Below are 17,359 nucleotides of genomic sequence, written 5' to 3'. Positions count from 1 at the left end.
TCCAAGCCTATCCTCTATTAATCCGTGATCACTTCCAATGGATTTTCAAGAATCATTTGCTGAATGAAGACACTTGCAGTGTATCTTTGATCTTTGTTCTTATGTTATTCTGATCCACCTATATTGAAGAAACGGTGCCATACTTACTGTTTCTGTTAAAATCCTGTGCAGAATATATAGCCAATAAACACATGCTGATCAGTTAAAACATTCAACAGCAAATCCTTCCTCTACTTTTTATCTAAATTGGGGGCTCAGGCAGAGAAAGAATTTATGAACTCAGGGTAATTGTTGTATCATCAATGGGGATCCGGGAATGCTTTGCCAACCTCTGAGCCAGCAAACTGAGAGACTAACAAAATGTTATTAGCAGCAACAGCCACTCAATGCCTCAGCCTCAAACCATTCCATCTGCCACATCTCTTTTTAGATTGCCATTTAAAAAAAAAATGAATCCAGAACATAATATATCGGTAAAGTAAGGTAGCCTCTCTCTTGGCTGGCTGACCAGGATCAAATACAAGTGATCCCTGGCTTTATCTGCTGAAAGGAAGTGCTGAAAGAACTGGAAGGACGAACCCAGGCAAGCTGAATCTCATGAGTGACATTCAATCTATGATAACTATGATCCCATGTGGAGCAGCAGTTCTCTAAATTTAATGAGCATGCGAATCATCTGGAAGGCTTGTTAAAACACAATAGGCCCTTCTCAGAGGCTGGGCCCCTTCCCAGACTTTTTGACTTCATAGATTTGGGGCTGGGTCTGACATCTTACATTTCAATTTGCATTGCAATTAAATTCCCTGGTGAAATTGATGCTATTTGTCCAGTGGCCTCACTTTGAGAACCACTGCTTTAGAGCAGGACTTTCCAAACTTGGTGTGCTGATAAGTCACTGGAGAGCATGTTAGAATGTGACTTTTGATTTAATTAATGGGCGTGTCCATGTGTCGGCCCCAGTGCTGCCACTCTGTGGATTGCATGCAGCTTTAAAGTTTTTTTAAAGACAGCAAAATTAGATGTCATCTGCAATGAAGCCTGATGGATTCTAACCGGAGAGTCAATAATTGTGCAGATTGGGAACGAGCCTTCAGCTTTTCTCTCCAAGTGGAGAAAGATATGGGTGCTATAATCATCTATTAGAATCCAAGTCAGCTTCCATCAGGTTACAGACCTCTGAACCGGTGCTGAGATGGCCCTGCTGGAGGCTGCTTTCCTGTAGATTACATCAGAGGCCCCAGAGTAAATTTAGACCGCTCATTTTGTCAGCCGCCTTTGATACAGTGGACCACTCAGCTATTAATCTCTCTAGAGGACCTGATTGGAATAAGGAGAGCCATTCCAGGAGGGCTGCACACATTCTGTATGATGAGATCTCAGAAGATGATAGACACAGCTGCTCATCCTCCCCACACAGCTTCACGTGTGGTGTTGCCATAGGATCAGAGTGGCACCCCATCTGCTCAATATGCACATCAGGCCTCTGGCAGAAATTGTGAGATGCCACAGAAAAGGATCCTCTCGGAATGCCAACAGCATTCCTCTCTACACCTCCTGTTCAACCATCCTTGATGACATGGGCCCCCCCTTGCTAACCGTAAGTCTGAGGGAAGTCAGAACGTGGACAAAGTCCAGTTGGCTCCAGCTTAATCCACTCAGAATCCGAATAAGATTGATGATCAAGGAGGAAAAAAACTAAGAGATGGGGTTGAAAATGCAACCACTTCTGACCTGTCACCAAGGTGTTCAATGGTATTGAGACTCCAGAGGGTGGTTGCTGACTTGGAAACAAGTCAGCCTTCCAAACGTTCCTTTGTGCCTGGCTCTTCCTTTAATCCTCAGCAGTGAGACTAAAAAAATAGAAACGTTGGTAGGCTCAATATGCACTGCTTTTAATTCATTTTAATAATGTTAAATGATCTATATGATTGCAGGGTCAACTAGCACCTTTGTTTACAGGTTCTGAGCATCTCTAGCAGAGCACGTGCCACTTAGAAATAAGCTATCAGAACCCTCACAAAGAGCCTAGCAAGCCATTAATAGACTCAGTGCATCCAGGTCCCCAGTCTTGTTGAGAACACCCCAGGAACCTTGAGCAAGTGAAAGTCCAGCCTAGCAAACAAAGGAAATGGAGAGTAAAGCACCCAGCACCTTGTCACAGTGCTGCCTGGCCCATACACCAACATCTTTGGCATCACCTAGGAATCTGTTAAAATGCAGAATCGCAGACCCCTCCAGCTGCTGACTCAGAATTTACCTTTTCATAGGATTTTGTTCTGAAAGCACATTTCAAACACTGTTAATGAGTAGAGTCCATCAAAATGCCCACCTCTGTAATCCGTTTGGCCCAATGAGTACAGTCTAAACACACGAACCCAATTGTAAACTTTTCTTTTTCTTCTTGAAAGGAGAAATACATCAGGTATGGAATATTATTTGGTAACTTAAGATAATTTTATAACTGACTATTTGATCATATTGATTTATTTATAGTATCCATCTGCTCTCTTACTTGGGGCCATATTTCACAGCCAGATCTAGAGTACATAATTTAGTTGAAATTCAGATTTCCTTTCATTTTGTGAGCATCATGAAAGTCAAATTAGGTGCCTACGTTTTTAAATTTCAGTTATTACTTATAATTGTTTAAAAAGCTCTACTTCTTCTTGAGTATATTTATTACAGAAGACTAGTAGATCACAAAGCAAATAAGTAACGTAATCAATTGAAGGAACTACAGTATGATCACTTTTTTAATAAAGTGTGGCTATGAAAATCCTTATACTAAAAACAAAGTCACCAACAAAATGTTATCAAATAAAACTTCACTGTAATAATTTTGAAAATTCACCAATTAGTTTGGATTTGATCTCCAACATTATTTCCTTCTTATTTTGGAAGTGTTCATTTAAGATAGTTCAAAGCACTTCAACTGATTATAAGAGACATCCATCATTTTTTTATGATGAAGAAAAACTTAATAACTTCTATTTAAGATAAATATTGAATTGTTTATGATTACTGAAACTTCCCATGTCAACTGATTCGTGCACTAAAGCTAAATTCTATGTCAAGAACTCATATCCCGATTATTGTACTTGACTTACCCCCAGGACAGTATCCACTATAAACACTGCCAACGGGTCCAGAATTGTCCATAGGCCCATGGTGATGATTAACTTTGACAAGACGTCAGGGCAGGAGGCAAACAGTAGCTGACAACCCCATCTGATCAGAACCAAAGGAAGTATCACTGCATTCAGACCTAAAGGTCCCACCACAACCACAAGCAACTCTTCTGCAATTTGAAGGGAGGAGGTTGGGTAGCAAAGCTCAACGGTGAAAGGGGAAAAGTGGAATCTGTGGGAAAACAAAATAAACATATGTGTAAACAAGAGAAACTATACAAGATGCCAGGGATACAAAATAATTTTTAAATGATATGCTTTCTTTTTTTAATATAGGAAACTTGATACTTAATACTGCCCCCAAATTGCATGTCAGAAGGCTTCATCTTTTCCTAACCCCGTAGGGACCACCGTAAGAGCTCACATTCTAGTAAAAGGCAGATTCTATCTTGTCCATTGTTCTTGTGTCATAGATAAGCATAGAAAGAGTAACAATTCTATCCACTGAGCGAAGTACTCTAGAAGAGCTGCCCTGCAGATAACATATACTCACAGGTAGGCTATTTGGACTACAAAATATACCTGTGGACTTAGTGACAGGTCAGCCTCTATCAGAAACCAGAAATATAAGTAAACCAGGCTAATTATTCTGATTTTTAACACACCTGATTAATTTTGCTGTGATTCCTCTAAATAGACCCTGAAATACAAAACAACACTGCTCTGTGACCAACAAAAATATCCTATCTCTTAGCTCTTCCAAAAGGAACAACTTGACACCACCTAAAAACAGATGGGTTGAATCCAAGGTGAGCCCAGTCATTCAAGCAGCCTTGACCCAGGCGTTGGCACCCTTTTTCTATAGCAAAGTGAGATTTCATTGTGCTCTAAGTTCCCCTGACCCCATTTCAGCCATTGTCATTCTGCTCATGCACCCTCTTTGCCAATTCTCTACTAAAAAGAGTTCTTCATTTTATCCACTCCCTGACCTTTGCTTTGAAGGAAGTTTTATGCATTGTTCTTATGTTGTTGTGAATGTCAAATGAAGTAACGCGTGTACATTTCTTAGCAGAGGACCTAACATAGAGTAAGAGCAGAAGAAATGCTCGGTGTCACTGTAGTTACTGTCATGTCTCATGACTACAGTGTGACACGGAGCTACTGTACGATTCAAGCCTGTAGATCCAGACAATAGCCAACCAAATATCCTGACATCTCTTAGATGTTCTGATGTTTGAGAAATCAATCGCCAAGGTATTTTTCTTGCAGTATTATTTTATTAACAGCCAATAAAGATAGAGCTTTCTTTCTTCCTTATGTTTTTTATTGAAGGAGTAAAAAAGCAGTTAGCAAAAAGCAACTACCTCAAGCATATGACATAGGTCCTTTCTGCTTTGGAGACCCTTACACAAAGGAAAGAAAAAAGAGAGTTAAAAAAAGAGAGAGAGAGAGAAGGGAAGAAAAATAGTATCTGTATAAAAGATTTGAAGATACAGTAACTTAGGGATGTGTAAATGTGCATATTCTAAAGCATTTGTATGTTTAGGATTTAATTTCAAAACACAGTCAAAAACTCTGTGTGTATATATAATACACGTATATTTTTTCCCAGTGTCTTAAAGTTATTTGCAATCTTCTTAATTGAAAGTAGATACACATCTTTATTTTTATCTGAAACATCTACATTTGAGAAAATGAATTCTTCTTGTATTGATTTCTATCTGTCTATCTATAGTGTCTATGGAATCATGTTTATGGAGAGATAACCTGTAAAGCGTCATCTTTTTCCAGAGTATAATGGCCCCGAAAGCTGCCTGGGTTTGAGTTTGGTAATTGTTCGAATTCAATCATTTTGCAGAAGAAGCAATCTTTGCCTCTCTGAGTATAGGTGATAAATCATACTTACATTACTTCTAAAATACCTTCAGCCTGAGTCACTCTGATAAAATCAAAACAGAATAAAATATAGTTGCTAAATTCCTTTTTGGATTCTGCTCAGATATTAGAACATACTTGAATCTGCTAAATTTTAAATAAATATTGATGCACCAGTAATGCATTTGTATATACAGGCCCACAAGATGAGAACATAACTGTAATCGACGTTCCTGCTCTTAGACATTTTTGTCTTTTCAAATCATACCTGCATTTTAGGTCTTCCAGTAAATGGACAGAGAGGAATTTTGTACTTTCATTTGGCCTATCAAGATGAAAATGCATCCCTTTGACTTCCAGGAGAAAACACTCACTTTGTAACAGGAGTTGAAATGGCCTGAAGGAGAAGCCACTGGCCAAGGTAATGCAGGTAGAGCCTCAGGAACCAGAGGGAAGCCATCAGCAGGATGATGTACCAGAAGCCCTGGCTTCGCCACTGAGCTAACTGAAGTTCTGAAAACACTGACACCCTCACAAAATGGAGATGCTTGAAGAATCCTCCAGATCCAGTACCACCAGCCACTGAAGAAGAGCTATAAACAAAGAAATAATGAATTCAGAGCTCAAGGTACAGCCAGCAATAAAATATTTTGAAGCCATAATAAAGACGTGAAAATAAAATTGAGTGAAATTATTTCTTAAATAAATACTTGTACTCAGATGATGTATGTTTCTTTTTGCTGTAATCACAGACTAAAAGGGAGCATGGAAAGAAGCACACAAATGGAAGCGGAAAACAAAATCACAATGAAGTATCTCCTCACATCTACTAGGATAACTACCATCAGGAAAAGGAAAAAAGGAAAAGAAAAGAAAGTCACGAAAGAACAAGTGTTGATGAGGAGACGGAAAAATAGGAATGTAAACTGGTGCAATTGCTATGGTACACAGTACGACAGGTTCTCAAAAAAATAGAACTATCATGAGGCGCCTGGGTGGCTTGGTTGGTTGAGCATCTGACTCTTGATTTTGGCTCAGGTCATGATCTCAGGGTCGTGGGCTGGAGCACCAAGTCAGGCTCTACGCTGGGATTCTCTCTCTGCTTCTCTCCATGACCCTTCCCTTCTCCTGCCCTATTCATGCTTTCTCTCTCTTAAAAAGGAAAGAAAGAAAGAAAGAAAGAAAGAAAGAAAGAAAGAAAGAAAGAAAGAAAGAAAGAAAGAAAGAAAGAAAGAAAGAAAACAGAACACAAACTAAACTAAACTAAAATAATAAAATAAAATAAAATAATAAAATAAAATAAAATAATAAAATAAAATAAAATAAAATAAAATATTGAATTACCGTATGATCCAGCAATACTCCTGTTGTATACATGCAAAAGAGTTCAAAGCTAAATCTCAAATGGGCATTTGTACACCTATGTTTATAGCAACATTATTCACAATAGCCAAAAGATAGAAGCAACCTAAATGTTCCACAAATGAATTATTATTCAGCCTTTAAAAAGGAAGGAACTTCTGACATGGTACAATGTGACTGGACCTAGAGGACATTATGCTAAATGAATTAAGCCAGTCATATAAAGACAAATCCTGTATGACTCCACTTATATGTGGTAGTCAAATTCACAAAGATAGAAAGTAAAATGAAGCTTACCAAGAGCAGGGGCAGGGGGAGCTGGTGCGGGGGGAGAGGTTTAATGGTATAGGTTGCAGTTTTGCAAAATGAAAAAGTTGTGGAGATTGGTTGCACAATGATGTGAATGTACTTAATATTGCTGAACCGTATGTTTAAAAATGGTTAGGATGATAAATTTTATGCTATGTGTATTTTACAATAATCAGAAATTTTAAGAGAAATATGGAAGTGAATTATTATAAACAAAAAACTTATTTTTAAAAATCTTTAAAATCCATAATATATTCCTGCTTATCTCACCCACCCATAGTGATCTCTATTAAAATTATATTTTGTTATTTGCATATAGCTTGTTCAAAGTTCACTGTTTTATTTAAAAAAATTGAAATGAGCTAATGTACGATCAAAAATATGTGAACGAGAATTTGAAACTTAAAGGTTCTTTTATTTCTTAACAATACTGATATTTTGGGTTGAAACTAAACATAAAATAAGCAAATGCAAAATGTTCTAATTTAGGTCAGGTTTTCTCTCTCTGTTTGCTGTTGGGATCAAGAGATGTTTTCAAAGTTTCTAAAATTGGAGTTTTTATAGGAAAGAAGATGAAGTATCTGAAAATAATTTAGAGGCAGAACTCATTCCCCACCTAGTCTCGAGCATATATAGAGTATATTAGCTTAATGACTACAGCTCTGGACTCTGTCTACACAGAATTCCTTTTAATGCGTTAGTTTGCTCACACGGAAAGGCGGAAAGGGGAGATGATAACAGTACCCATACTCCAGGGGCAGTATGATGACTAAATTAAGAAACATGAAACACTAAGAACAGTGCTAATCCTGTGCTACCATCACAAAATAACAAAAACTCAATCCACTGCTTCACTCCCTTCCACTATTTACCAGAACTACTTTAAAATTGGCCAAGAAATGTAGAAGACAATATGGTTCTCTTTATTTTTAAAGAGATAGAAACAGGATGGGCATATGTTGTTTAATCGAACTAAGGACAGCCCAGGTGGCTCAGGGTTTTAGAGATGCCTTCAGCCCAGGGCCTGATCCTGGAGTCCCGGGATCGAGTCCCACATTGGGCTCCCTGCATGGAGCCTGCTTCCCCCTCTGCCTGTGTCTCTGCCTCTCTCTCTTTCTCTCTCTGTCTCTCATGAATAAATAAATAAATTAATTAATTAATTAAAATCAATCAATCAATCAATCTTTAATTTGAACCGTAAATATTATCAGTGTATACCCACCAGCTTAGTAAAATGTTGGTTTTATAAAATCCGTGATTGACCTTTATAATAGCTAGTCTCCAAATTCCGGGGTAGCGTGTCTGATTCTATTCTAGAACAATAATTCCGAATAATTCAGTAAATTCCTCAATCAAAAAAATGGTCTTGATTAAAAGTGTCTTACCAAAGGAGAAGCTAGTATGATAGGAACTAACTCCGTGACAGTGATAAACCACAGCAAGTCGAGGCAATGTGAGGACATAACAGAAATGAAATTCAGAGGCAGATTCAAAAGATTTATATACAAAAGCTCAACTCTGTCTGAAGATTATTTAAGTATGATGATAATTGTACCGTGAAAAGGAGAAGATAAATAATAGAAACAAGAGTCTTTGGGGCAATAAAAGAAAAAAACTAAATACTGATAACAAGTAAAAGAAAACACATATTGTTCTTAGAAGGCCAATCCATGACTTTAGCCTTTTGGTCGCACAGGACTAATGAGACATTGAACTTGACACTGACAGATCCTTTTTGTTGTTCTTGTGTGTCTTTTGCCATAAAGATGTACAGCGTCATCTATGTGCAGTCTGTACTGAGCATGCTTTTCAATTAACACAAACGAGGAACAGCTAAACAGGAAACAGGCCCCGGAGAGGTTTTGGTTTACCGATGGTAATAGAGTCCTCATAGAAGGATTCCAGAATACCTTACTACATTTATCATCCTGTGAAATGAAATCCAGAACTTTCTACACTGCTAAAGCAAAATATTCTGTGCATGCTCCTCTTCAGTTAATTATTCTGTTGCTGTTTTGCCTCTTCAAAGAGAAGAGAAAATCAAATACAGATTTGGCATTGTGTTGTTTGCAAAAACCCAGAAAATCTCAAATGATGCAAAACAGAAGAGACAGTAGCTTATTTGACCTTTGGAAATTTCCACTCTTCTTTTCACATCCATTGATATAAATGACTAAGCAGTTTAAATGTTTATGCACAGAACCCACTATAAAGTCATACTTTGGTCGTTAGTTTCACTGATAAATATTTCCCACCAGCATTCAGATACGCATGCTTGTTGGTGGAACATTTGAGTTAGGACAATTTATATTGAATTCAAAATACTTAATTACTCTGTACCTAGTTAACACAATTCAATATTTGTTTTTACTTGTTTGTTTAACAGTCATAACTATAGTATCTGGAGCAAATAATTAAGAAAGACCTGGAATCAGCCATTTAGAGTTTGAAAAATTATAGACTGCAAAGTTAGAAATTAATACAGACACAAGTTGATGCTAGATGATGGGAAATAGAAGCAAATATCAATAATCTTGTTAGGTGAACAAAAGTAAGTCGTCAGGAATAGCCTTACAAACAATCTCCTATGACAGTGACAGTCCTTTTCTCTTAATGATTTTGAATTTGTACCTGAAATCCAAATGGGTACTGAAAGTGAACTGCATCCACAACTATCTCTCCATATATCGTTCTCTAAATATATTTCATTCAAAAGAAAATTCTGCATCCATGTTTTGAAATTTTCTTGAAAGAAAGCATCTCTTTTATTCTTGTATACATGTAAGGTGCATTATAAAATGCAGTGCCATTGTACAATATCTTCATCCACATTTCAACTGTTCTTTCCTTTTCTGTAATCTTTCTTGGTTATGTACAAAGAGTATGACCATCAAAAGGATAATAAATGGCCTCTGCCACTGGGGTGTGTAATACGTATAGTGGGAATTGATTTGTTGGTTATGAAGGAAGCCATAGAGCACACAGATCACTGCAAAATCACATTGAGGCCAGCAGCTACTCCTCAGTTCATGCAGGCGACTCCTCTATCGCTCACGGGGTGAGCTGCCAGAGGCTGAGAAGAATGGTCAGGTCATCCAGTATTCAGCTATTAAATGAAACCTATTTCTCTGAACTTCAGCCACATTTCATATGACACACATATATCCCCCTTCCATGCCCAGTCCTTATAGAGACCCGATATCAAACAAGATTTCTATGATCCATCAGTGTAATAATAAAAAAAAGACCAAAATTGCTTTAAAAAAAAAAAAAAGCATGGAATGCATTCTTAAACTCTCTTCTACAGTGAACAGGAGTCCTTAGGGATTTGTATACAACCAGACTCCATCATTCATCAGCTGTGCATAGTAATCCTTTTAAAAAGACACTATCGATAAATGCCACTAAAATTTCCATACTCCCCTTTTCTGGTATAACTAACCATACTCTAAATGTAGCATTTTTTAAATCAAGGGGCTTTTTTTTTCTTTTTTTTTTTTTTTTTTTTTTTTTTTTTTACTTTTGTGTAATTCCTTTGAGTTTTTCTCATTTCTCTTTTCATCATGTTCCATTTATGAAGTTTTGGAACATGGAATCCTCGGTGATTGTGAAACTTTTCCTGAAGCTTATATTTAGCATTTCAGGGAGTCATTACAATAATGGTATCAAAGAAATATGGATAGGTCATACCATGTTAATGTTGGAGAAGGCCTCATCACGGTCCCTCAGACTTTTGCAGAACCTGAAGTAAAGCCCCAGTGAGTTAAGTGATTTCCCCAAGTTGGTACAACTCATAAATTTTCTAACTCCTGTCTGCTGACTTGCCATGAGGAACTCTCCCATTGGTTTAGAAAGACAAGAACCACTAGGCTGCTTTAAAATGAGCCCTTTTATTTGAAACCTGAAAGAAGGAAAGGGTTCTTCTTTTGTGGAAGCTGGTTTAATGGGACACAACTCACTCACTCACAGATCATCATTAAATGAATGTATATATCAGGCCCTGAGATGATGTAGTGAGCAGGATAGTGGCCTCCCCCCAGATATGTCCCCACTCCAATCCTTGTAATGGGTGATTATGTTAAATTATATGGCAAAGTGGAATTAAAGTAGCAGAATGGAATTAAGTTTGCTAAGCAATTGAGTTTAAAATAGAGAGATTATTAGAGATTATTTGGATGGGCCCAATGAATCCACAAGAGTCCTTAAAGAGTGAAGTAGGAAGCAGAAGACACAGAAAGACAACCAGAGAAGAACCAGAAGAATGGCAGTGTGAGAAAGCCTTGGCCCAAATGAATTGGCTTTGAAGATGGAAGAAAGGAGCCAGGAGGCAAGGGATGAGGCCAGCTTCTAGGAGCTGGAGCAAGCAAGGAAACATTTTCCCTAGAATACAGAAAAAAATGTGGTTCTGCTGACACCTAATTTTGGCCCAGTGAGACCCACTGCAGACTTCTTTTTTTATTATTTACATTCAATTAATTAACCTATAATGTATTATTGGTTTCAGGTCAGTGATTCATCAGGCATGTAACATCCAGTACTCATCACATCACATGCCCTCCTTAATGCCCATCACCCAGTTACCCCATCCCCACCAGCCCTTCCCCCCCAGGGACCCTCAGTTTATTTCCTATGATTAAGAGTCTCTTGCAGACTTCTGACTTCCAGAACTTAAAAATAATAAACTTGTGTTGCTTTAAGCCACAAGCTTGTGGTAATGTGGGAAAGCAGTAATAGAATACTAACATAGATGTGTTCTTGATTTTCACAGATGAGCAACATTGTCACTCTCACTCACCCACAGAAATGTCATTCTGTTGGTAGAGACAGATGAGTGAAAGACAAAATCCAGGGATAAATGGGACGCCCAAGTGACTCAGTGGTTGAGCATCTGCCTTTGGCTCAGGGTGTGACCCTGGAACCCTGGGATCGAGTCCCACATCAGGCTTCCCTCAGGGAGCCTGCTTCTCCTTCTGCCTGTGTCTCTGGTCTCTCTGTGTGTCTCTTATGAATAAATAAATAAATAAAATATTAAAAACAAATAATCCGGGGATAAAATCCAGGGTGGGAAGTGTAATAGCAACATCCAGAAGGTTATGAGAGAGCACAGGATGGTTACCTAGCTCAAAATGGGTCTAAGAAGACTTCTCTCCTGACACCTGTGAGGTCAAGAATTAAACAAATGAGAGGACGGGATACATCCCAGAGGGCATGCCATCACATATGCAATTCTTAGAAGAATAGAGTTCCATTTCTAAAACTGAAAATAAGTTGAATTGAGTAGAGAAAGTCCTAGTAGGTGAAGACAGTACAGAAGTGGAAGGAGTCGGCTTGTGGAGGCCTGGCAGGTGGATGCCATACTGCACTACCTGGACTTCATCTTGCCACTCTCAGTAGCCCCTGGAGTATTTTAGTGGAGAGGAAACAGGGGGTGTCATATTCATGTTTTACAAACACTTCTCAGGTTGCAAGGGGGAAATAGTTTGGGTAGGGTCCAGACCAAAGGGGAGAACAGATTATGACTTAGAAGATGCCCATCTAGTACTGCTCAACTATGAGCAGAAGTGTAGAGCTTTCAGAAGTGTGGCATGGGTGTTTTTTTGTTGTCACAATAACAAAAGGGTGGCAAAGGCACCAAGCTTCCTGAAATGTGCTTGAGAGTCTCAAGAGTTGAAGATCTCTCTTGACCCCACATGAGTTCCTTAGAGCTGCTGAAACTACAAACTGGGTGATTACAAATAATGGAAATGTATTCCCTCACAGTTCTGGAATCTACAAGTTCTAAATCAAGATGTTGGCAGGGCCATGCTTTCTCGGAAGTTTCCAGGCGATGGGAGAGGGGGCGTAAGTGGGTGGAGGATTCTCTTTGCCTCTTCCAGCTTCTGGTAGCCTCAAGCATTCCTTGACTAGGGGCAGCAAAAATCCAATTTCTACCTCCATGTTTATGTGACTGTCTTCCCTTTGTGTGTCTGTGTTTTCACAAATAAAGACACCAGCCATATTGGATTAAGGGCATCAGCCAAATGGGATTAAGGGCCCACTCTACTCCAATCTGACCTCATCTTAGTTTCCATTTGCAAGGACCCCGTGTCTAGATAAGATCACATTCTAAGGTACTGAGGCTCCTACAACTTCAACATATTATTTGAGAGACTATCATTTAACCAGTGACACCCCCAAATGCCAACAGCAGCCCTGTAGAGGAAAAGAGAATTGGAGGGGTGGCAGGACAGGGATAAACGGATGGATTTGAGAGATAGTCAACTAAAGTGAACAGGATGTGGAGACCATTTGAATATGGGATCTCAAAAATATGACCAAAGTTTCTCATCAAAACTGGTTCCAAAGTTTCTGGCTCAGGTAGCTCATCCAAAGAGTGGATGATTATATTAAAAAAAAGCATTTGGTGAGGAAGAGAGAAAAATGAGGAAAACAATAAGCTCATATTGACCCGCATATGGAAATGCTCATGGTAAATCCAAAGGAATTTGCCCAATAGTCTATTGTCCTGACGGAAATGGGGTTCATGACACATCAGAACTGGAAAACAGTTTGGAGTTACCAACATGGTAACAAGAAGCCACTCGAATGGTTGAGACCCATTGTCAATGTCCAGCATGTGGAAATGATATGAAAACTGAAAAAAAAAAAAAAAAGGCAAAACAAATGCTAGTCCCAGGATTAATATAAATGTTTTCTTTGAATGAAATCAGCTATCGTGATCTTGAACAACATTAACTCAAGCACTTGTTGAAGAGATTCTTTTCCCATATGCTGGTTTACAGCTGCAAATCCACTTAGCCTAGACAAAACCCTCCTCCTTCATTCAGTTCCCTGAAAAATAGATTATGGAAAAGAGTTTTTAAGGTAAGTGAGAATTTGGGGCACAGACAATAATAACTAATGTAATAATAATAGCTCTTCTATATTGAACACACTATATAATATGTGTATATTACATTTAATTTACAGGGCCACTTTGGAGGGCAGGTGTTTCTATACACAGTCTACAGATGAGGAAATGAGCAGCGAGATAGTTCAAATTCCTTGCTTTAGATCATAAAGCTATTAAGAGACAGAACAAGACAAGCATCTAGGTTTGAACCTAATGTTAGGCTGATACCAAAACTTGTATATCTCCACGATCCATGTGGGTGAGTACATGTGAGTTGATAGAGGTGGTAGGAAGGAGAATCACAACTTATTCACATGTACCCAAAGGTTATACTGCAAATCAGTGAAAATGCAATCTGATATATTAATATTAATGTGTTAGTAAGGCTCTTAACTCCATGAAGGCAGGAATGGTCTGTCTTGTTCACTCCTATATCTTCAGGTCCTAGTGCTGTGCCCTGCACATAGTAGGGGTCTAAAAACAAGTATTTGTTCAATGAATATTTTTTTAAACATGTAGTGTTCTAAATGGTTTAGGTAAAACTATGATCTACGTCAGTGAGGAGGTCTGTACCTTTAATTTGCCATTTCAAGATTCATAGTCTATTGCAATCTAGTTGTTTGGTGTTTTAGAAATTGGCAAACCACCATTAAAACTTTCTAAATTCACAGCAGTATATTATTAAATGATTTGACTGGTAGGGACTCTTGGGCAAGTTCACTAGGATACCATGTTTAAAAGAAAATGAAGTAAAATATGCCAAGATTAGGAAACACTTATTTGGAAAGAGAGAGAATTAATCAAAAATGAATTATTACAGAGGGAGGGGGGTTGGGGAGATGCACGAAACGAGTGAAAGGGGTCCAGATATATAAACTTTCAGCTATAAAATAAATAAGTCATATGGATGTAACATACAGCATGGTGAACAGTCAATAATATCGTAATGCATATTTGAAAGTGGTCAAGAAAGTAAATCTTAAAAGCGCTCATCACAAGAAAGAAAAAAAATTTAACTTTGTATGGCAGCAGGTGGTAACAAGACTTACTGTGCTGATCATTTCACAATATACACAGATATTGAATAGTCTTATCATATACCTGAAACTTATATAATGTTATGTGTCAGTTATACCACAATTAAAAATGAATTTCTATATTATTATCATATGCCAATTATTGGATTGATATTAATAACTTATAAATGACATCAGTATCAGTTTCATTTTTAACCCAAGGTATTAAAATGCTCAAATCTGCTATTGGTTTGTCATTGTTTCAAGTATTCGGAAAAATCCTTTCACAAAAATATCTGCATGTATGTAGATGTCACCAAAGTGTTCTGGATAAAATTGTTCTCCATTCTTTCAACTTTTATAAAACTTTATGAAAAGGAAAACCTCACAAGTTTATCTTGATGTTAGCATTTTAAACTAGATATCCCCCCTAAAATTGTGTCTCCTTGGCCAATTTGGGTATTATACTTTTCATGTAACACATTGCACTTTTAACAGATTTAATTCAATTTATAACAAATGCCTCTAATTAAGTTAAAAGATCTTTGAAAATTGCTAAATCTTAGGGGTAATATTACCACTACTGACATTGAAATAATTGATCATTCCCACTGAGGCACAAAAGTATGAATGTTCTAATGAGAAAACAGGGATTGAAGTGTATTGAAGGAGTCCAAAGAGACTCCCAAACTCTTTAGGCTGTTATTTCCAGTGACAGTCTCAGAATGGGAGTGGGACTGGGAGGGGGGCAGGGACAGACAACACTCCACCCAGAGCAGGAGACAATGAAAGCCAATTTCAAAAACAAAGTCACCACTTGGAGCAAAGAGGGGGCAAGGTCTATTTGCCTTTCTAAAATACTTTCTATCCACTGTGTGTGTGTGTTTCTGTTTTCCATCAATCTTTGCCATTCACACATAACATTTTCTTAATAGTCTGTGCTAATAAACACCGGATGTGGTATTAGAATGCATCTAATTTTTCCAAGAGAAATTCACTTAGAGCCAGGAACGAGTATATATGACAAGAAGAACAGCTAGCGCTCCTGACCCAACACCAGCCCTGGACTGGGGAGCAGAAAGAGGAATTGAGTTAAGTTTTTTATTGCAGCTTTCCTTCTGGCTTTAGGAAGTCACTTAGCTTTGCAGCTAATGCGCTAGTAAGAAGGAGAGCATCTACCTTGCTGGTGTTTTCGGATCTAATTAGTTAAAATGTTTACAAAGCACTTCCTAAGTGAAAATGGCTAAATACTTTATGCATAATGGAAATTTTATTAATAACTGGAATGATAATGTAAAATCAGTTAGCTTTGAAAACAATCTCATTAGCGAGTGGCAGGATCATGCATAAGCAAGGAGGCATAAGAAAAAAAGATGCTTCACAGCTTAGCCATCAGGATAGCATCAGGATGGGGCACCTGGATGGCTCAGTCAGTTAATCGGCCAACTCTTGCTTTCAACTCAGGTCATGACCTCAGGGTCTTGAGATGGAGCCCCATCTCAAGCTACTATGCTCATGGAACCCCATCCCAGGTTCCATGCTCAATGGGGAGTCTGCTTGAGATTCTTTATTCCTCTCCCTCTGCCCCTCCCCACTGTCTCTCTCTCTCTTTCTCTTTTTCTCTCTTCTCTCTCAAATAAATAAATCTTTAAAAAAGAGAGAGAGAGAGAGAGAGAGAGAGAGATTATCAGGAGGATTCAGGACTTGTCAGGCTACCTATAGCTGTAGGATAAACAAAGGCAAATCCACATACAGGCTGAGAGCACAGAGCCTAGTTTAAATCTTAGCTCTTCTGTTTACTATTCTTATATTTTGTGACTTATTTAATCTCTGGGTCTCAGATGCTTCCTCTAAAAAGAGGAATTTGTTATGTCTACTTATTTGAGTTATGAGGATTAAATTAGTAAAGATGTCAGATTCCCAGGAAAATGCTTGCCATTTTTAAAGGAGGATTGCTTTGTGATATGAATCACAAAATTCTAATTTCAACTCCACTGCTGGAGGCAGTGGAAAAACACATTCCAATAGAGGGAATTGCACTATGATCCTACCAATGGCATCTATAGGTGGCTCAGACATTTACATCAAAAAGCAAAAGATATAGCTTTGGATGATCCTCTTCGCTTTTTTCCTAAAATCGTAATTTGCATAGTGTGTGCTAAATAAATAGAGTTTTGGAGGGTTTGTTTGTTTGGGGTTTTTTGAAGTAAGAAATTCATAAATGGAAGTGAAACCCAAATTATTGACAATGCTAGGTAGGTTAAAAATAGGAAAGAGAGAATATTCTCTTGGTGTACAGAAGACTTTAAATGGAAGCTTGAGGGATGCCTGGATGGCTCAATGTTGAGCGTCTGCCTTTGGCTCAGGTCATGATCCTGGAGTCTTGGGATCAAGTCCCACGTCGGCCTCCCCACATGGAGACTGCATCTCCCTCTGCCTGTGTCTCTGCCTCTCTCTCTGTGTATCTCATGAATAAATAAATAAAATCTTTAAAAAGAAATAAACAGAAGCTTGATAAACTATTTTAATGGGTAAAAGCCATAACACACTCAGATTTTGTTGTGGGATTGAGTTTAATTTTGCCATTTTTAGCAAAATTTGGGCACATGGCAAATATATTCTTAGTTTCACATCATCTCACCCCAAGATGATGGCCTAATTCAGATATAAATCAAATGATCAAGTTAAGATGAAGATGAAGACAGATTAGGAAAAAAGTCATGACCAGTTCTTGACAAGAAGTCCGAGGGTGCCATCCCTGCCCCTTAATCTGGTGT

General features: G+C 38.1%; 1 protein-coding gene across 1 annotated transcript in view; it reads right to left on the bottom strand.

Moving 5' to 3' along the window:
- Positions 1-17,359, bottom strand: part of LOC144306479 (uncharacterized) — a 329,755-nt gene that overhangs the window by 83,221 nt on the left and 229,175 nt on the right. Inside the window, exons 15-16 of the mRNA XM_077885883.1 lie at positions 5,378-5,596; positions 3,108-3,360 (exon numbers count right to left, since the gene is read on the bottom strand). Of these exons, the coding sequence (XP_077742009.1) occupies positions 3,108-3,360; positions 5,378-5,596 (472 nt within the window). The remainder of the gene's footprint in view (positions 1-3,107; positions 3,361-5,377; positions 5,597-17,359) is intronic.

This window comes from Canis aureus, chromosome 37 (genome assembly GCF_053574225.1).
Source record: "Canis aureus isolate CA01 chromosome 37, VMU_Caureus_v.1.0, whole genome shotgun sequence".
NCBI classification, from domain to species: Eukaryota; Metazoa; Chordata; class Mammalia; order Carnivora; family Canidae; genus Canis; species Canis aureus.
Note: the sequence above shows the minus strand (reverse complement) of the source record. Positions and strands in the feature narration are given on the sequence as shown.